At 39.3% G+C, this 21294-nt stretch overlaps 1 protein-coding gene across 4 annotated transcripts in view; it reads right to left on the bottom strand.

The window, feature by feature from the left end:
- Positions 1 to 3720: 3720 nt before the first annotated feature.
- Positions 3721 to 21294, bottom strand: part of PRDM15 (PR/SET domain 15) — a 35989-nt gene continuing 18415 nt past the window's right edge. For 3 of the 4 annotated variants that reach the window (XM_042867534.1, XM_042867535.1, XM_042867537.1), the window contains exons 12-25: positions 21012 to 21099; positions 19357 to 19524; positions 17904 to 17998; positions 16688 to 16819; positions 15628 to 15762; positions 13527 to 13690; positions 13082 to 13161; positions 12341 to 12460; positions 11523 to 11654; positions 10982 to 11065; positions 10675 to 10850; positions 9383 to 9463; positions 8783 to 8995; positions 3721 to 7860 (exon numbers count right to left, since the gene is read on the bottom strand). In XM_042867534.1, coding sequence (XP_042723468.1) covers positions 7384 to 7860; positions 8783 to 8995; positions 9383 to 9463; positions 10675 to 10850; positions 10982 to 11065; positions 11523 to 11654; positions 12341 to 12460; positions 13082 to 13161; positions 13527 to 13690; positions 15628 to 15762; positions 16688 to 16819; positions 17904 to 17998; positions 19357 to 19524; positions 21012 to 21099 — 2145 coding nt within the window. In that variant the 3' untranslated portion in view covers positions 3721 to 7383. The remainder of the gene's footprint in view (positions 7861 to 8782; positions 8996 to 9382; positions 9464 to 10674; positions 10851 to 10981; positions 11066 to 11522; positions 11655 to 12340; positions 12461 to 13081; positions 13162 to 13526; positions 13691 to 15627; positions 15763 to 16687; positions 16820 to 17903; positions 17999 to 19356; positions 19525 to 21011; positions 21100 to 21294) is intronic. The other variant, XM_042867536.1, reaches the window with a different exon arrangement.

Below are 21294 nucleotides of genomic sequence, written 5' to 3'. Positions count from 1 at the left end.
CAGCCCCACAATCACCATCTCAAACAACTGTGACTGCAATTTAGTTCCCCAGCAGTGCTGCAGAACGCCTTCCCGCACGAAACACGAGAAAAATACTACCGCGAGTACAATTCCAGTCCCTTGAACCTGACAGAAAAGCACACCTGTGGCAAGACTCGCCCGACGTCCCTGGGCTCCTCTCTGCCGCCCCACCCCGCCTGACCGACAGCCCCACCGCCCGGCAGCGCCAGGTCGGTACGAACACGCGTGACAGCCGAGTGCGCCTGCGCAGCAGCAGCCCCCATTTTGGCGGCAGGGTCGCGTCCCCTCAGAGCTAGTGCGCTTCTCTGAGGGAAGGCGAAGTTAATTAAGAAGGCGATGTGTATAGCGTATAACTAGAGCAGCTATCTCTTAGCTAGAAGTGCGCTCAGGGTTGACTGAATTATCCTGCAACGCCACTTTTTTCCAAGGCTAAAGCCAGGAACGCCTCGTATCTATTTCTCTTCAACCCACTCCTTACCTGAACAACCACACAGGTATATCATGCCTGGAGGAAAACTTACTGCCTGTTGGGATTTGCATGCGTTTCATGGGAAAAGTAGTGGAAGAGGGAGGAGAGTGAATGAGAAATAGATGCGCTTGCCTCCAGGACAAAGTTTCTCATTTTTCTCTCTGATTATGCAATCTGAGCTTTTCTCTTTTCCGTCTTTATAAATGGTGCTTTGTCCACGGGTTCCACTGCCTCTTCAGCAAAAGCCTTCTGTTTGCATCAGTGCAGACTTCACATCAATGGAGGTGTTTTCGTTTTCTAAGACAGCCCCCAGAGAGCACCACCCTTTGTACACATAGCTCCAACTTTACCCATATGCATTTTGAAAGCATACTGAGGAATTCTGCATGGTCACCAGGACCCTTGGGTGCAGATGCCATTTGTACAGCAAGGAGGCAAAAACAATTATTCCTTGAAAGCTCACATTCGGGTCTTAACACAGGCATGGGTATGGAAAGAAGAGCAGAAGAACTCATGCACGCTGTTACCTTATTTATTTATTTAATTTAATCTCCCTCTCCTTGGCAAGGAGCTGGGATAAGAATTTCCCCACCCTTTCCTTTAATCTGCTCGTTTGATTTTGTTGTTGTTGTTTTGCTCTTTGATTGCAAAGCAGCCCTCTTTATTCTGCTGTAATCCCCCTCGTGTCAAACTTACGTTGTAGCACATACATGACAGAGCAGGTCTTTTCTGTGCGTGAGAAAGGACATTCAGTCTTGAGAAAATTCTGCCCACAAGTGTGCTATAGCTCTTTCCAGAAGTGATGAAATGTGGACCTACTCCATTCTCTTATCATTTGTGCATCTTGCGTTTTGGTTTCTGCATGTTCCCGTGTATAACACGCTGTGTTTTACCATTGCATTTATGGTAAACTAAGCACACATTTATGCTTTCCCCTCTACACTTGTAGGTTCTTCTAGAGAAAATCATCTGAACACAACAATCACTAATATTTAGTTAACAGGACTGCATCTACCAGAACTTACTATGCAGTTTTGTGCAGCACGCTAAGTCTGTGTTTTCTCTGCCTTCATCTAATTATACATCCAGTGTATTTTATTGCCCCTCATGTCCCAGTCTCATCTTTCTTTCCAGTGAAATTTGTGGGTACAAGGCTCAGAGATGCCCACTCCCCTTTGAGTTCAGTGGAAACTGCCAGCTACGTGGGGACAAGATACTAAAATGAGTGCAGGGCTTGAGAAGAAGGCAGGTGAACTCAGCTGGTATCTGGCTTCATTAACAACACCCAGCTCGTCAGACCTTATGCACGTCGTTCTGGCAAATCAGCCACAGTATGTGCTATCTCCTTGTTTCAGTGTCACAGCAAGAACCTTAGATTCACATGGGTAGGAGAAGGATGGAAACTTGCAGAAAATTAGTACCATTGGGTCTGCCAATTTTAACCTCTCATTCTGCCAATACTACATTTTTTTTTTTTTTAAATATATGTTTATATAGCCATTTAATTTTTGCTACAATTACTGAACACCTTCAAAGCTTTCTAGAATCAAAATCTAATTGTAAACAGAAAAATAAAGGGCTCAACTGCTGGCAAAAGGACATTAGAATTGAAAAACTCTGCTTTAGATGGAATAAATGCCTAAACTCAGTAATTTTAATTGCTTTTGACATCAGCTGTTCTTGAGTCACTGTAACCAGCCAGACATTAATTGGTCAAAACAACAACATGGATAAGACAAAGGCAACAGCATTACACTACAGTTTTGAGAAGTAAGGCTGAAGTCTCTTGGAGGAATCTCACCTTCCTACCACTCTCAAAAGATTGCCTTTCTGCCCCTTTCAGCTTGGCTTTAGGAAGGTAAATTTAGAACAGTGAGCTTGAACTCTAGGAAAGTGATCCAGAGCATCAGCCATTGTTAGGCTGTACTGCAGGATCTCTGTATGGTTATTCCAGCTGAGACTGAAGTCTGCCTTTTTTAGCTGGCAGCAGTGGAATCAGAATAGCTCTTCAGGACCTAGGGGGGAAAAGAAATCCAGAACAGCTTTCTCAGAGCATTTCACAGCAAAAAAGGTATTTCCCAACAATGGTTACTGCGTGATGAAGTAACTGTTGCTTACTTAACACCTTCTTGCCATTTACATTGGGGATATGATAGTAGCACTGAAGAAAATCGCTCTGAGCTGATGACAAATGCTATGGAAATGCCTTTTGTTGTTGCTGTTGCCAACTTTGGATTTGCTACGTGGCAAAACCCCTTACATGAAGACATCTTGGCAACTGATCTCACAGGCACAAGTCACTTGGCTGTACAGTCTTTGGCCCAAACTACTTAGAGCAGATACTACTACTTAGTGCAGATCAGCAGTATCCTCCTCCAGTATGTTTCCTTCTGCCTTTATACCATATTAGGCCAATGCACTCACAACCACCATGAACAGATATGCCAAAAATACAAAAGGTGAAGGATTATCCAAGAGGCATACCTATACTGATAACACATAAAAGGCCAGGAGTAATTACGAGGAGTGACAGTGTTACTTTAAATAATGTGAACAACGCCAAGCAAGTATCATTCCTGAAAAAGAATGCACAAATCAATACCAATAAAGCTATTTTCCTTATCTATTTTCAGGTAATGCCTACACAGTTTTTACGTGACTATAATTTGGATGAATAGTATTTTTTCCAGTCCTAATTTTCAGGGTGGGAAATTCAGGCATCTTCTTGTGTGCAGAGCACTCTGCAGAAGTCATTCTGACAAATTGATAAGAAAATCAGTTCTAGAAATAAATTCATCTGTTTTCCAGTTCTTAATTTCAGAGGATTTCTGATACAGTAAAAAGGTGCAAAAACTTAGCAGTATATGCAGAAACTGACTGCTACTGTTCTGAAAAAAATATTTTTCCAGTGACACATCTCAAAACAAAAGTTTATAGGGAGTGTAATGGCACTTATTACAGTAGCTTTTCCTGACAAAATTCATCACAGACCGCTGCTGAGAAAGATGCAAATCTCCTCTGTTTTTTATTTAGTATAGTAAGAAACTATAGAATAAATATTTCAGGATGCTACCCCATTTCCCTGTATATTTTGGGATACTTTGGGTACAAAGTTCTATGAGGTAACTACTAATCTTACTGCTTTTGAAGCACGTCTGTGTGATTCAAGGAAAAAAGTCTGATATGTTAATTGAGGACCAGAAAAGAATAAAAACGCTAGTAGAGAAGGGTTCTGCACCTTGTTGCTCCTTTACTTCAGAGCCCATGTGCCACAGACAGCATTCAATTAAATAATAGTCTTACCAATAAACAAAGACAGTACACAGCACTACACATCACTCCTTTGGCTCAAAATAATTCCAGTTTGGTACTGAACAGTCATTACGCAAAATCTCCAACACATGGCTGAATAAAGTAACCTTCATAACCTATAGATGAAAAGCCTAGTAACAAATTGGCAAATGAAATTTAGATTGCAAATCCCTTACGTATTTTTATTTGTTGTGCAGGTTGTAACAGCATCAGTAGAACTTCGGTATTCATTTGCAAAAGGCTGAGTTGGGAGAGCAGCTGGCACTCGCTAGTTCTCCAAGGGAAGTGCCGCCTGAAAAGGAATTAACTTCCAACTTCTCCAAAAATATTCTTTCTTTTGAAACTTTTCCTATTGCAGCACACTCAAGATACAGTTTTGTTCTCATAGGGATGTTAATAATAGTAGTAATAATGAAGTCACACTGAGAGATGGTAAGATAACACAGCAAAGGTTGCAGGGAAAGTCAAAGTTATTTCTAAAAGGAGTGTTCTGGAAGGTTCAGCTTTTTGAAAACTTTCTACTGCCTGGCTTGCTTGAGGTGAGCTTCATTTTTTTCCTCCATATTTTAGCAGAACATCATTTAAGATTTGGAGGATAGCAGAAAACTGGAGAAATTTCTTTTCCACGTGACCACCAACACGCAAGCATTTATTGTGCAATCAGATTGTTCCTTTTATAATTGGTTAATTCACTATCAGAAGTGCAAGATTTTGCTTTGCCTGAGTCAGGTTTTGTGGGAGAGCAGGAGGGATGACACAGTCAGTATAAGACTACAGAAAACCAGAGGATCACACATGGGGAAAAGGAGTTCTGTGAAGTCAGAGAGGTATCTGTAATGAGTGATGACCTGCACTCACCATTCATTTCAAATAGTCAGGCAATTACATGTTAAAATGGCTCAGACTGATTCAGTGCTTCCTGAATACTACCGTCAGTGCTATTCACATAGAATAGTTGTACTCACTCTGCAGCTGAGGCAGAAAAATCCCACTTAAAAGCATTATCACCTATGGACAAAAAACCAATCTTCCAGAAACATATAGATGGAGTACTGTAACCTTCCATGTTTGTATATATTATATTTTAGATCATAGCCATCTTTTATTTACCACAATAACTTGATCCAGGACCTCTACATTTCTCTTTTTTTTTTTTCATTCACCCTGCCAAATTATAATGTACTTTTCCCAATTAGGCACCAAATTCAGCAAAAGGAAGAAAGTTGAAAGTAAGTAAGCAACACATTTCATAAATGAAAGACAGCTTTCTCATGACCAATAGGTTTTGCGCTTGTGGAGAAGACAGCTGAGGAGGTTACCTGGCCTGAGCCAGTGGTGGAATAATCCAGACGATACAGGAGCATCAAGCTCTAGTTCTTGCGAGGCCAAAAGAAAACCAACACGATCATAGAGTGTTGTTTGAAAAGGATCTGGGAAGACAAATAAGGAATGGAAAATTCTTTTGTTTCTGCACTGGTAAAAGATGTTTTCTCTTTCTGATACGCATTCCTGTCCCATCAAATTTAGATCTCTCTCATAGAGACATTTATAGACTTGTTGATATTTGCAGCAAAGTAGCTCTGCTCCTCTGACACAAAATCTGTCACCAGGAACTCCTTTGTTGCATCCTTTCCTAATTGCAACATATTCTAATGCAATTAGGCTTTACACAGAGCCTCGAATAGCGTTGCCTCTAAACGTTGATATGGCACAAGGAAAGCCATGGAAGGTTAACTTTAATTTCCAGTCATTTATACTTTGGAAGGATTTGTTGCAGAGATTCTAAGGCATCATTTAGGGGTCAGGTAGTCCATGTGAATACAGACTTTCAAAGACAAACTCATTCCTATTCATATTTTTGCTAATACATACAACATTTTCATAAATATGATAGGCACAGACAGGATTTTTACAACCATCAATCTATCTTCACTGTTAAACACAGCAGATGCTTTATACCCGGCAAAAATCTTAAGTAAGGTTCTGAGGTTGGCTCAATTTGCAGCCCTGAAAGGACTTGTTCTTCGGCTGCAGCTGGTAGGACAATTTTGGCTGTCAGGATTCCAGACAGCACCTGTTTATTTTTATTTATTTTTTGTTATTCATTTTTAGTTAAATTTCTTTTTCATAGCAGCCATTCTTATCTGTGGGAGAGATACCGTCTTTTTGACATGCAACTGTCCAGACTGCACATCAATATGTGGAGAATGGAATCAAAGTGTTGTATCAGCACTGATGTATTTCATAGAATCACAACCACAGAATGGCTCGGGTCGGAAGGGACCTTTAAAGCCCATCCAGTTCCAACCCTCTGCTGTGGGCGGGTTTGTCGCCCACTGACTGCCCAACCCCCTAGTTTACAGCTCCAATATTCAGGCAAACCTTGCCCCTTCTACACTAGGGCATGCTGCCTCCACGTGGCCAAGCATGCTTCGGGCTTTCTTTTGTCTTGCATTTCACACAACTGTGTGTGGCTCTGAAAGTTGGAAATAGAATGGACTAGAATTCATGCATTATTTCTGTGAGACAGGGCAATACAGGGATGAAAAAATTAATGACTTATATTGATAAGTGTCCTTCACACAAATATTCACCAGAAATGCACAATAAAGTACAAAGGCATATATATATATATATGTATATATATAAAAAAGAATACTTTCTCAAATGTTTATTACACGATGAAAGAAGACTAATTGAAAAAAAATTCACATCCTGAACTTGATCAAAGAGGACCAATTACTCTTCGGATCTATTAGCTAAAAGCAAGTTTGAAAGAGCAGTTCTTTAAAATTACATAAAACTGTATCACATTCTTGTTTCAGTTCATAACTGGTTTGATTCTGACTTGACTAGAAGACCATAGACGTTGCTTAGTATTAGACCAGCTATGTGGTTCAAGTAGCACTAACAGTGTTAAGGGTACAGGGCTTTTCCCATCACTAAAATGGAAATGCTTGTGAAAATGGTCTATTTTTTTCCACGCCACACTCAGCCCCACCCTCAAGTCCCAGCCTCCACCTATTATACCAATGTTGTTAGAAGGACCAAAAGGAGAAAGAAAACAATTATTGTTCCGCCCATTTCTGTGTACATTTCATTCTCTACCAGCTGACCACAAGTGTATTCCAGCTCACTATCAACGAGGTCTTCGTATAAAGTTTACAGCTTGGAAGGAAGTGTCATGTTATGGCTAAAAGGCTTTCTGAATTTCCAGTGCCATATTATTTCCCTGCTTTGGTTAAGATGTATTATGACGCTTCCTGTCAAATCTCACTCTTACTGCCCCAAATTCACAGTGCAAAATACACAGTACAATTTAGCAGGGGTACTAAATTAGTGATGGTTTTGGTTTTGATTTTTTTTTTTTCTTTTTAAAAACATTGCAAGGTTTAGAGATGATGTGAGAACCTCAAGATTCTCACAGGTGTTGTAGGGTGCGATGCCAACTTTAGCTTACATTTCATTGTATAAACACTTTCCCATCTCTGTTTGGTATCCAGCAAATAATCCTATCAGAAATTTTCCAAACATCCTGTGTTTTTGTCTCTACTGTCCACTTCAAATTTTCAAAGTATAAATTAGTAGCTATACATCTGTTGCTGCTGCTCTGCTTGAACCTGTTGCTGTCCTGACTGCTGCTGCGCTGGCTGTGCCGCGGGCTGCAAGACATCAGTTTGAGGCACCGACCTCCACGTCAGAGGATGCTGTTCTGTTATCTGGTTTCCTAGAGGAGCAATGGAGTTCACCAAGGTGGTTAGATTTATAAAATGGGCCACAGAATGAGGATTGGCTGCCTCTGGCTGCGGCTGGATCTGAATGTCATTCTGGCGGTTGTGCAGCATGGCAGAACCGCTGACTGTGTCAAACGTCACAGTGAGAATGGAGTTGTCCAGCTGCAACTGGCGCTCCGGAGCAGTCAGGTGGCCCACAGCCACTGGTTGGAGGTTTGTGAATTGCGTTCCAGCTGCCGTTGTAATGGGGGTAACAGTGATATTTGTCAGTCCAACAGAACTGGACGGCGCTGTGACATTTGGGTCACCAAGGGTCACCACCACCTGAGGAAAAACAGAAACCTTATATTGCACAGCTGACTGTCAAGTATCTAGCACTGAGAAAGACCAGCTGAGTGCTGATGGGCTCACGTGTTGCTACTGCCACTAAAATAACTCATACAAATAGAGGGCAAACAAAGCTGGTACAGGGTCTGGAGCACAGGCTTAATACGGAGCAGCTGAAGGAGCTGGGATTGTTCAGTCTGGAGAAGAGGAGGCTCAGGGGAGACCTTGCTCTCTACAACTACCTGAAGGGAGGTTGTAATGAGCTGGGGTTGCCTCTTCTCTCGTGTAACGGGTGATAGGACTAGAGGGAATGGCTTCAAGCTGCACCAGGGGAGATTTAGGCTGGACGTTAGGAAATAATACTTCTCTGAAAGGGTGGTCAGGCACTGGAATGGGCTGCCCAGGGGGGTGGTGGAGTCACCGACCCTGGAGGTGTTCAAGGAACATTTGGATTTTGTGTTGAGGGACATGGTTTAGTGAGAAATATTGGTGATGGGTGGATGGTTGGACTGGGTGATCTTGTAGGTCTTTTCCAACCTTGGTGTTTCTGTGATTCTGTGAGAGGGGAGTATAGAGCACTTGAACATAACTTCCAAGTGTAGAAGAAAGAAGATAATGAGAGGGGAGCATATGTAACATTCAAAACCATCAGTTAAATTGACTGTCTTGACACTTGTAGTCACAGCATCAGCCAGTTAGTTGGCAAACAAGGAGATGATAACATAAAAAAAAAAAACAGAAACAGATGTGAGGAGTTGCATGGACAAACACCTTTTTTTTCCTCTATTTATCTTCATCTTACTGAAGTTTATCAAACTAGCCCTAAATGTTTGATAATGTTTTTGTGTTTGCCACAAGGAAACCAGAAGTGTTATCCCCCTAGGCAGTGCCAGCTGCCCACCCTTCTACTGGAGCTTACCTGCTGAATGCTCTGTACAGCTGAATTAGTCTCATCTCCAACATTTCCTGTAAATTCAGCTTCCTTCTCTGTGTATTCACTGAAGGCAGGGTCCTCAGGAACTTGAGTTTCCTCCTCCTCACCCGACTTCTGCTTTCGTTTCTGGCCACGCTTAGGAGCTTTCATATGCTGTTTTCCTTCTGGTAATTCTCCCTGTTCCAAGGCTAATTCCGGCTGAAGCAACACATTTCCAAATGAAACACTAAGCAAAATGACTTGATGAAGTTCCATGTAAGACTACTATTACCTGTAGTTGGTTTACTGTTGATTTTCAAGTAAAAAAATCAAACTTCGGCCAAAACTTGATTGCAGGGAATGAGAACTCACCCTATAATTACCTCAATTTTATAAGCACGTGTTATATAACAAAACAGACTGATCTTGAATCTGCTTGTACTGCTTAGAAGACAGCATACCACACCTTAACCTGGGACTGATTTCTAAAAAAACATATTCCTTGCCTATCAGCCCACGCTTGGCTATGATACATACCAAAAAAGCAACACCCCCAGTAAGTCTGAAAATCTTGTTGCCACTGGAATTTGGCAACGGTAAATGTACCTGAACAATCCCAATTGAAGAGGCATCAATGGTTGTAGTCTCTGGCAGCTGCTCTAAATCATCGATCTTCACTGAAAGAATCTGTGGACAAAGTGGTATCAGCCTTGGTGAACAAACTGCAGCCAAACAATACAGTATTACCTTACCTAATCACAGAGCAAAAACGCTGCATCCAACATGTCATACAAACCATTTAATGTAATGGTTTAATTTAATATAACCACAGCTTGTTTTGTTGTAAATAGCCTTTATCTTGTGGCACAAAAATCTTTTCCTTTTCACTGAAAAGCAAAGTTTAAAGACAATATTAGAAGAATGTGTTTTTTTCTCGTATTCCAGACAGCCCACAACCTATCGAGAAGTGAAGAATTCTGTAGAAAAGAAATATAATATTTTGTAAAATGTAATTGGCTAAAAATTACTTTATAAAACTTATTTTATTGCTACTGATAATAAACACATTAACTGTGTCCTACTCTATTGTCCCCAGCAGAATCTCTGCAGCTCAGCTTATCAAAAAACAGGAACAAATTGCCTCTAAATTGCAGATAGCTAGCTGCATTTTTAGTCCAAAAATCAATAAACAAAAGCTTTTTGCTGGCATCTTTCCCTGTCACTGTGATGAAAAGTAGGCATAATTTAAGGCAAAGCAACACTGATGATAATTTGGTTGTAAAATAAAGGCTAAAATGGAAAGAACAAGCTTTAAACAACCTAAAGAAGAAACTGCTGAGAAAAAAAGCACATGCATTATCTATTCAGAAATCCACTAGCTCCACTAGAGTCAGACAAAACAACTCTCTAATCCAAATTCTCCACAGTTAGCATTTATCTTTATTATTTATTATTTTGTATCATCATCGGATGCTGCTGTCACCTCTATTCACCATTTCTTTCAGATCACTCCTGAATACAGAAAGCATAATGAAGAAAAAAAAGTGAACTATGCTCACTAACAGATGAATACAAAATATGAAAAAATCATACATATAAGCAAAGGCAAAAAAAAAAGATTTAAACAATCAGAAGAAAATCATTTTTAGGGAGTGACAATCAGGTGTGTTTACTGCTGAAATAGAACATAAGTGCTCATTCAGTTAAGTGCAAGCTTAAGAGATAGTGCCCAAGCTAAGGTTAATTTACCCTTAACCAAAATTTGCCTCAAAAGAACAGGGATAAAAAAGAGTTGGGGTGGAACTCCTTCTATATCACTGAAGGCCATTAAGTTTCCAAAACAAAACAAAAGTCAAAATACCAAAGCACGCCATGAGCTACTTGCCAAACTAACTCACCTCTGGATGTTTACGCCTCATATGTCGACTCATGGATGCTCTGGTAGAAACCTTTGTCCCACACAGCTGACAGCTCTGGGCTTCCACCTTATCGTGAGTGAGCTGTATGTGTTTCTGGAGCATGTAATCAGTGACATACTTCTTATCACAGACTGAACACGTCCACTGTTTTCCTACTGGTGGCAGATGGAAGGGAAATCTGTTAGCAACAGCCCCGAAAGGTGAGTATCATATTGTCAGTAGCTCAAGAGGAACTACAGAAAAAATTAAGCTATAGTACTTGGCTATTATTTCTTGGAGATTTTACCTGTATGAATCAACTTATGAGTTTCCATTGTATTTCTCTCACTAAAAGTCTTCCCACAGAGCTCACACATGAAATCTTTGATTCCTGTATGAAGAGTACATTTAGCATAAGAGCAGTAATAGTTTAAGGCATCTGGGATAATTTTAAATCTCGTATTACCAAAAACCCCATCACACAGCCAAACAAGCAGGGAAAGCCCAGCATCACCAGCTATTTTTTAGCTAAACCGTGCCACTCTTATCAGTCAGAAAATAACAATAAGAAATGGGAAATAAGAAACTAAAGACTAATTTAAAATGGAAGCAACACTCTAGGCCTACCCAAGACCAAACCAACCTTCATTAAAAAAGGAAAACATGAAACCAACCAACCGGTGTATCTTAGCTGCATAATACAATAGTGGTTCTGGCTGACAAGAGGTCAAACTCCCACTTTTCAAAAAGCATAATATGTGTATTTCTATTCTGACACTCTCACTCTTCTAGATATGAGTTCTCCCAAGAAGCATTTAGTTGATTTTGCACATCTTTAGAGACCTCACCTGTGTGTCTTTTGTAATGCTTCAGCATGTTGACTTTCTGTGCAAATTTTCGGTGACATTCCTTGCATTCATATTCTTTTATCCCTTTATGAAGTTTCATGTGGTGACGAAGTGCATGTTTTGTCTTCATTCCTATGAGACAAACAGACACAGCTAAAAGCGTGGTATGAAGTGGTATTTTCTCCATTTCTCCCACCTTCAGAGAAGAACTCAAACTAAATTCATTGTTAGCCAATAGCAATTTATCACTATTCTTCTAGACCCAGGCAAAAGCTCTGGAAAACATCCGAAGAATCACCGAGGAAGAAGCAGAACAGCAAGGAAAACAGAAGAAAAAACATTATCAGAGATATCACATTTAATGCCTTTACTAAAATGCCAGTTCAGTAATTGCTCAGATTGTAACAAATAACTCAAAAAGTAGAAACAACTTTTGACAGTTGAGGCTCTTAGAGAAATCACTCTAAGCTTATGTCTGAAAACAACTTACAATGAAAAAAAATACAAGCAACCAAGATTTTTGTTCACTTTGGTGCTGCAAACGCAGCAGAATTCAGTCAGAGAAGCACTTCTCAATCTAACAGAACAGAGGCAAATTTTATTAACATTAGATGCATCTTACAGGTCATGGAAGCAGTTCATAAATTTAGAAGTGTTATATATATCTGTCAAGCTCCTGATTAATAGTTTCTAACGCTCGCAAGTAAAGAAATTTACATTCGGAGGACCTTCCCAATATTCTAAGAGCAGAATTTGAATTCAGATATTCATCTGCTATTCAGTACCACAGTTAATGGAAAACAAGGCTTTAGACATACCTTTGCCACATTCTGCACACAAGTATTCTCGGATATTATCATGGACCCGCATGTGTTCTTTTAACATGTCTTTCCTAGCAAATGATTTGCCACATTGCTCACAAGCATGACTTTTTACACCTTAAAAATAAATGTAAAAGACAACATAAACAAACAAAAAAAAATGTTAATGAAAAATGTGCATCCCCTCAAAACTGACTAGATTGGTGAATTAGAGGGCGACAGTCCATCTGTGTCGTCAGCCACATCTTTCATGCATACTGTAGTCCAAACTGCACTAGGAGAGTTAAGAGAAAGAAAAGCTGCTTTTTTGTGTGTGTGCATGATCTGAAAAAAGACAAAGCCTGAAGTAGGGCAATACTGTATAGCATGAAATAATAATGAATTGTTAAAAATGATTTTGCAATAGCAGTTTTCAGCCTGTGTAATGGTGAGAAGGCGACATGGATAAGAATTTGAGGAAGAACGGAATACAGAATTAGGTTTTTTAGCAGATGAATCCTGCATGGGATTAACTAAGGACCTTCTGCACTGTGGGCTTTGACCAAATATCTTCATTAACACTTTCTGCTTTAGAAAACTGGTCTACCTTAAAGCATGAATAGATAATTTATCTTATTGTAACTTAGAATAAAAACCCAGAAGCTTTTTTCTTGGGGAAAAAGGAAAAAAAAAGGCAGGCACTGGCAACAGAAATTTTTTTTGAATATTGATAATTATAAAGAAACACAGCATTTTTACCTGTATGTATAAGCTTATGTCTTTCCAGATTCCCTATACTGTTAAAAATCCTTCCACAGATTTCACATGGATGGATGTATCTGAAACCAAAAAGACCAAAAATGTCACACCTCCCCTGAGACAAAGATGATTTTTAGACATTTCTGTCAGTAACTTTATTTGGTAATTACTAGACAAGTTCCTTCAACTGTAAATGTAAGCTTGGAGCACTTTGGTATTGCTATGTCCTCAAATCATAATCGTGTTCTTGTTTTTTAATTCTTATTAAAAAGCACAGATTTATACTTTACAAAGACCGAACTGGGAGGCTGTTGATTAATAACACTAAGTGAATTACTAATGTTATATATTTCATTATAGCCCAGTTCTCCTAAAGCATCGGATGAGAGAGCCACCGTGACTACAGAAAGACAGCTCCTCTTAGCAGCCCAACAAGTCATCTTACTTCTGCACATTAGGATCAGGTAGGTTCTCCCGGTGAATGACCATGTGTGCATGGTAAGTGGCCTTCAAGGCAAAGCGTCGATTACAAATGCTACAGCCATAGCCTTTCTCCTTGTGCACGTCCATTATATGCTTCAAGTACTCCTTTCCTCGGCCGAAAGTTAACTGTGAAATGAACCAATAGTGAATGAAAGGGGAAGAAGTTCCTTGCAAACAGCTGTGGTTTAGTAACACATTATTGGGATCTACAGTCAGAAGCAGCAGTCAGAAATATTCTGCTTATCGCTAGATAAAATATCTTTGAAAGCTAGATTCGGGACTGAACCTGTTTGGCCATTACAAGCACTCTGCTACACGACATCAATTAACTCACTCAGAAAACCAGATCAGTATGGTATCTCTGGGTCCTTGCTGACAGAGGGCAGAAGAGCATAATGAAAACAGTTCACTTATTTTTGGACAGAGAAGTGCTTCTTGTACTACATTAGTAGAAGACCTCCAATTATTTGTGCAGCAAGGAACAGACTTAAAAAGAGCCACGTATAATCTTCACTAGCTGTTTAAGCAAGGATGCCACAGACAGAGATAAATGTTTTTTGAGCTCTAAGGCATAGTATTCCATTCTGCAGAGAAAGCATCAGCGCTAGCTTCAGGGAGTTTGTATTTCTTGGCATTTGTAGGGCAGAGATTCCAGCTCAGCTCTTGGAAGCACTACAGCTACAACAGACAGGAGCTCCACCAGGGCTAAGTAGTGTTGCATATTCTTATATGCTCCTATGTATCAGAGCAAAGTGCCACGACAACGTGTTCATTTGCTCTAATTTTGCTCCTATTCAGGGCATGGCTGACAGCACTGTACAGCTTGGTGAAGATGTCCTTTGGGAAAAGGAAACTAAGTGAGAGACTCCCAAAATCTTGGAACATGTATTTCACTAATACTGATTTGTATGTAGTTCTCCTTCAGGAGTGCATCAGTTTTCAGCCAAAAAGAGCCTCCCTATCTCACCATAGCTTACACTCATCTTCCACTGCCTTACAGTTCACAAACTTCACAAACACCTGCAGAAGCACTAAAAGAGACCAGCTTCCAGAAACACCCTTCTAATTTGAAACAGCAACATTTCCCTCATTTAGAAGCATATATTTTATACAGTTTATGTACCCATTAAGTGCCAGACATTAAAATTAGCAAGTATATGATTAACTGGTGAGACCACATCTTATGCTTACTGACATAAGCTTAAAATCAGTTTGCAGATAAGAACAGAAACCTGAAGTACTAATATCTCCAAGTCTTTTCCATGAGAAGGTAGGCTAAGTGCTTTCACTACATTGTGTGTATCTGTGATATAAATTCTGATTTCCAGAGGACAAGCCAGTGATTTAACTCCCAAGATTCTTCAGCTCCACTGCCAGTTTGGCCAGTTCTGCTGTTCCCACAGATCATTTTTTGCAACCCTCTCACTCCTGCGCAGTGTGCTCCCCATGAATATATAGAACCCAAAGATCCCATTCTTCCTCATTACTTCTTTACAAAATGGCAAAAGCCATGCAGTTAAAGGCTGACAGAGTCTTCCTCTGCTTGCCGACAAGTAAGCATATTCCAGTACCATCCTGGTAGTAACACAGTAGGCCAAGAATAAGCGTTCATGTTGGATGCTAACAGGAGTGTTAATCCCCCAAAGTGGATACCCTCTAGACAGCATTTGATCTTTTTGAAATGAATCAAATTGTGAATGGCACCATTCAGAAATACCACTTGAACATAAATATTTTTTTAATTTGCACATAATTAAAACATAGTCTAAGAATTGAATGAACAGAAATTTACTGTTTCTTCCTCCAGTTTTGCTTGCTTGCTGCCTCGCATACAGGGAAACATATGCATTTATCTTTTTAAGTGTCTGGCATTCACCTTGCAGAACACCACCATGTCTTGTGGAATGACATCACTTTGTAGATCAGAGCACTGCAGAGGAGAGCAGACCTGTGAGCTGGCCTGCTCTTTCCTAATTTTCAACATTACTTAAAGTTATAAATAATTGATAGACACCTCCACTCCTTCCCTCCCATTAAATTAATTTGAAAGTATTTAAAGCTACCTGGCACCTTTTGCAGCTATACTTGTGAGGTTCAGAATCTGCACTTTCATCAGAATTGTCATCATTTTCTTCTGATGAGATTCCAATTTTACCAATGAACTCTTCCCTCTGGTGATCGTCCATTAGTGCTATATCCTGTGCAAAGTAGGAAAGAATATTATGTTTTAATAGATTAAACATCTATTTCAAAATGTAATACCTCAACAGCATTTTCTCCACACTGACTGCCTCACATTATCAGCTGCTGTAGCACTATTTATCAACATCATCTAGATTGTCTTCCCATTTCATTCAATTAAGATAAAGAAATTCACTCTGTCCATGATTAAACAAGAAACAACCATTCATCTGAACAGATAATACCAGATTTTGTGTATAGAATGAATTTTAATGTAAACAGAGTCAACGGGTTCAGTATTACATCCACATAAGAGTCTTTACAAATGTCACTGAGTGATACAATTCCTTTAGATTTCGGGTTAACCAAGTGATGCCAAAATAATCAGCATCTGTTTAGACACTGCTAATTTTTTTTTTCTTTTTTCCTGTTTAAATGATTTGAATCATTTTGACAAAACCAGGAAAGGAACTGCATGCAGCACACAGCCAGTTATGCTGGTATATACAAGAGAATCACAATCACTGGCATGGAAAAGAGCAGGAACAGTTAATTTTGTTGTTGGTTGGTGAAGTTTTTTCAGTGCAGAGAGGGGATGACAGTAAACCCTCATCTCAGCCAAACTACAGCTGGAAAAATACATCTGTTAGCAGCTGTCTTGTTAGGTAATTATTCTTTCTGCTTTAAACCAATCAACCCCAATGACTCATGCAAAGTCACAAGTTTAGAAGATCATTCTGAAATAACACATGTGGAAACCCAGAGCCATAGGTAAAGAACACAGTGCTTGCTAGACTGCAGCAGAAACATCACCACACAGGATACACAATCACTTGTGTTGCCATACAACACATGGCTGTAACAGTCTCACTATATTTATCCATATGTTTGTTAATGTTTGCTAAATAACATGACTTCTCTACCAAACAATAAACACAGTACCTTAAAATGGACATGAATGTGATCTCTCAACACATCCACTCTAAAAAATTTACGTCCACAGATTTCACAGGTGTATTTCTTGTCTCCATGTGTTAGAAGGTGTTTGTTCATATTGCTTCTACATGAAAACACCTAAAAGAAAGAAGGATGGGTTTTTGTATCACATCCAGCAGGGCTGCAGTTCTTTACAAATTACCCAACAGATAGCTAAGAATGTATCTCCTGTCTTTTTTATTTATTCAGACCAGAAACAGACAGGAACATCTGTTATCTAGCCAGCAGATGACCTCACAAACTGGTGACAAAGCAAAACATATATGCAGCTCCAAAGAACTTAATGAAATTGCCTACTTATTAGAGGTGGGCTTACAAATAGATGCAGCAGAATTACATAGGGTAAGTTTATTTAGACAGTGCCTTTTGAACCAAGAATGTTGCATCTATCTGTAAAAAGATACATGCACAAAATCTATCTTCACTGAAATTAACATACTGAAAGCATCAAAATCAAAAGCTTACCCCCCAGTTTAAGTGTTGCTTGAGTACACCTTCCACCATGAATCATTAAACATTTATAAAATCACTAGTAAAATCCACAGTCTTTGCACTGGTGACAGTAGCAACTTCAGATAATGAATATTAAGCTCCAAAACACAACAATGGCACAATCACACAATGAATTCACTTGAAATTCTAACAGATTTTCAATACAGTCAATTGTAGCCATTTTCATTCTGGAAGAAAATCTTCACTCTAAATAGTGTAAGCCATGAGGATTCACTGCCAGACACAGTGACCATGTTGCACGTCCTGAAAAAACTCTGGTCTGAACTTCAGTTTTGTTCTTATTTTTGTCATAACAGCTTCCACAATCACTGGCCGTAGTGGAACATGGGCATATAATAGAGCTCATGCAGCTGAAAGAGGATCATCTTGGCTGGGCCTCAGGACTTGCTGCTGACTGACTATGCATCTGTGTAAGTTGCGAGGCAGTCTGATGTGGCACATACTGCACTAAATGTCATTTACCTCAACCTTTTGGCAGACGGTGTGTCTATTCAAGTAGATAGTGATTGTGTTTTAATGCGTGGCTGGTAACACGTTCTATGTCAAGATAATTCATTTAGAGACTCAGAGCTGAGGCACTGTACCCTCAGCATGTTCCTGGAGCTACAACACATAGCTTCACGGGGCACATGCTGGCAAAGCAGCCTACCTTCCCACACACAGGACATCCCGAAGGCTCCTTCTTGTAGCGAACCATGTTTTCCGTGCTGTGTTCAAAGTCTTCTCTTTTCACACGCCTCACCCCTTTACAGAACAGCCCCCATCAAAAAAACAAAACAAAAAAAATAAACCATGGCTTTCCACTCCAATCTGCATGCCCTCTCAGGTGAGTACTGTAAAGAAGAGTGAAATACTGGGAAAAGCCTCAATGCAGAATTTAATTGCTAGCAAAAGGATCATTTCTTAGTAAAAATGCCATCTTAAGAATACAGAAGAATTCTGCCAAAGGGAAGTATTGTGGCCTGTTGGATATTACTCCAACTGTAATGTGTCTGAAAACAGGAATTTATTGTCAATAACAGAAAACAGGCAGATCTAATAGGCCTTGGTATTTTGATCAGATATCTAGAATAGAAATCCCTTTGTCAGTCTCTGAGGGGAGAGAGAATAACCCAGCATCATTTCTGATGTTCAAGGACAATTACAGACCTCTTTCTTTGCTACTTTCCATGAAGAAAAGGGCTGCTGCTGTTCTGTGACAACTGAATGTGAAACTTCTTGCCATCGCTACTCAAAACCTTGTCCTCTAGTTCAGGACACAGAGAGCTGAATCATGAAAGTCCAGTGATGGCTGGCTATGCCCAAAGTGACAAATTACATAATTTGACTGCTTTATTATTATTTTTATATGTATATCACCTTCATTCTTATCTCCTACACCACTAGTGGTATTTTAACGTATAATTTGGTAAGCTGTCATTGTCCAAGTTTTTCCAGACCCTTTGAGGAGTATCTATAACACAGAATCATATCATAGGATGCTGTGGGTTGAAAAGGACCACAATGATCATCTAATTTCAACCCCCCTGCTATGTGCAGCATTGCCAACCAGCAGACCAGGCTGCCCAGAGCCACATCCAGCCTGGAACATAACATCCTTAGATGTTGGAAATTTTGAAATCTCATAATCTCATCTTCATGTACTCCCTAAATTACATCACACAGCATTCCATTTATACAATATTGGTCAGGTAGCAGCCTATAGAACAGATTTATATTTATACAGCAGTCACTTTCAGTTAATTCTCGGCTCTCAAATATTCTAACTACCACAAAAGAGAAAAATCAAAGAAACTAAAAAAAAAAACAACAAAACAACAACAACAAAAAAACCACTGATAAAATTAGGTGGTCTCAGATACTGCATGATGAGCCAAGCAGCTTTCATGTGACTGTCAGCAGCACTGCCCCAATCATGTGAAGTTAAAAAAAAGGGTGCAGCTCCTAAAAAGGTTTCTCAGATCTAAATAACTCTGATCCAGGATTCATTACTGTTATTTTTCATAAACTTCACATGCTGCTGAAACCTACAACTTTACAGCAAGAAACTGACTAAAAATGACACCTACCATAATAACTAGGTTCATAGGTGGTAAGCTTACCTTCCAGGTGTCGTCTTTGATGGTCCAGCATGACATCCTTCCTGTAGAACATCTTATTGCAGATTTCACATGCAAACTTCTTATCTCCATGCTTTTTCTTGTGTTTGGAAAGATTACTGTTTGTAGAAAAGAATCTGAAACACATCTCACACTGGAATGTCTTGTCATCTGTAAGCAAGAGAAACCAGGCAGCTTTTTAAAAGGAAAGCAAGTTTTCTATGTTTGTGACATATCTTTTAGTTCTTTTGTGAAACCTGAGTTATAACATACAAGTAATCAGTCATTATATATAGATTGAGGAAGGAAATGAAGTATGTATTTTTTTTTAACTCTAAAATCTGTCCTCTCATTAAAAGTATAATAAACACCAAACAATACACCAAGTGCATCTTTGCTATCTGTGAAGTTAACAATCCCTGGAGAGTATTTCTTCAAAAGCAATAACAACATATGTCAGTTCAACACTGACACTACCATCATATCTTCCTTCCCTGGTCTATTTCTATCATGGTCTAGCATACATTAAAATAACATTCAAGGAAGACTCAGTTACAGTTGATTCAAGTTTTCGATGACGGTAAAATAGCTGTGTATATGGCAACACATCAGAACACTGTCAGCTGTATCTAAACATCAGAATACTGCCAGCATTGGCTCCTAATGTCAGCCAGTACAGTATACTCCAGAAGAAAGTACAAAATCTCAGAAGAGGAACATTAAAAGTAACAGGCCTATGGGAAATTTGTTTTGTATTCAGTAGTTGAGACTTCTGTCAAAAAATGAAAGCATGGTCCTTTAGGTGGAATTTGCCAACACTACAGCAATCACAAAGATGCTAACTGCTTGATTTGTCAAATCGGAGAGCAAAAACTGCTGCTCATTATGGTAGCAGTCAACTCAGAAAGAAAATGAGCCAATCTCTTTGAATACTGAGGTCATTCAGCTTTGCTTCCCATTCTTCATAAGGCTGAGTTCTTATTCAATCTGCACCCTTTCAAAGGAAATCAGAAAATTTATTTTGAATGGTGCTTGAGGCGGCAGCTACCCAGGTGATTCTGAACAGGGAGTTATCATGTGTCTATAAAAGTAATCAGGCTGTCATTTTCTAAGCATAAGATCTCAGAACATCTAATAGGAGTAATAACAAGGGAAGGCTGTGGAAGGAAAGGACAGGCTGTAGTGATAGCAAGAAGGAAACATACAGAGAGATTATTTTAAGTATAAAGAAAGCACGAAAAAGCAGAAGTAAACTAATCTCTGAAAATTGCAGACTATCAATAATAGTGACCTCTTTTCCAGTTCCTCATTCTCAGAGGAATTAGTTGAAATGGTTTCAGGAAAGAAAGTTAAACAGAGACAGTGAAAGGGTATCCATGAACATACAAGTGAAATACCAGTGACGATATTTTATGGGTGAGCAGGGAAAAGAAAAAAGGCAACACATAAGTGGATGTATTACTCTACAGATTATGGATTCTACTTTGATTATTGCAAAAAGAAGTTTTAGAAGGGAAGGAAGAAAGGAAAGCGGCAGGCTGCTTGCAATAATGAAAAAAATCCAAATGTGTACTTTCCCTTTGTAGTTAGTATGCTGTGCTGGATTTGTGGGCATACCCATAAAGATGAGAGGAAGCTGAAACATTAGCCACGCTCACCTGTCCTGCAGTTATGGAATTCCAAGGCACTCTCTATTCGAAAAGCCTTTTCACATGTTGTGCACTTGTATCTGTACTCACTGTCCACCTGAGGATTACAAAGATTATTTAAGAGGGGAAAACGTTGAGTCATGATTGACAGAGAAATCTCAATTACTTTTTCTGCTTTTTATCTTGACCAATTTTTCTGCCTTCAACGTGATGTTTAAATATATACCGGTGCAAAATTCTAACGCTATATTATCATGCTATGTTCCTACATTTGATCTCTACTAAAAAAACA

Source organism: Lagopus leucura, unplaced genomic scaffold, assembly GCF_019238085.1.
Source record: "Lagopus leucura isolate 7727_CA_CO unplaced genomic scaffold, USGS_WTPT01 Super-Scaffold_100001, whole genome shotgun sequence".
In the NCBI taxonomy this organism is placed as follows: domain Eukaryota; kingdom Metazoa; phylum Chordata; class Aves; order Galliformes; family Phasianidae; genus Lagopus; species Lagopus leucura.
The sequence above is the reverse complement of the archived record's forward strand: the minus strand, read 5'-3'. Positions and strand labels throughout refer to the sequence as shown.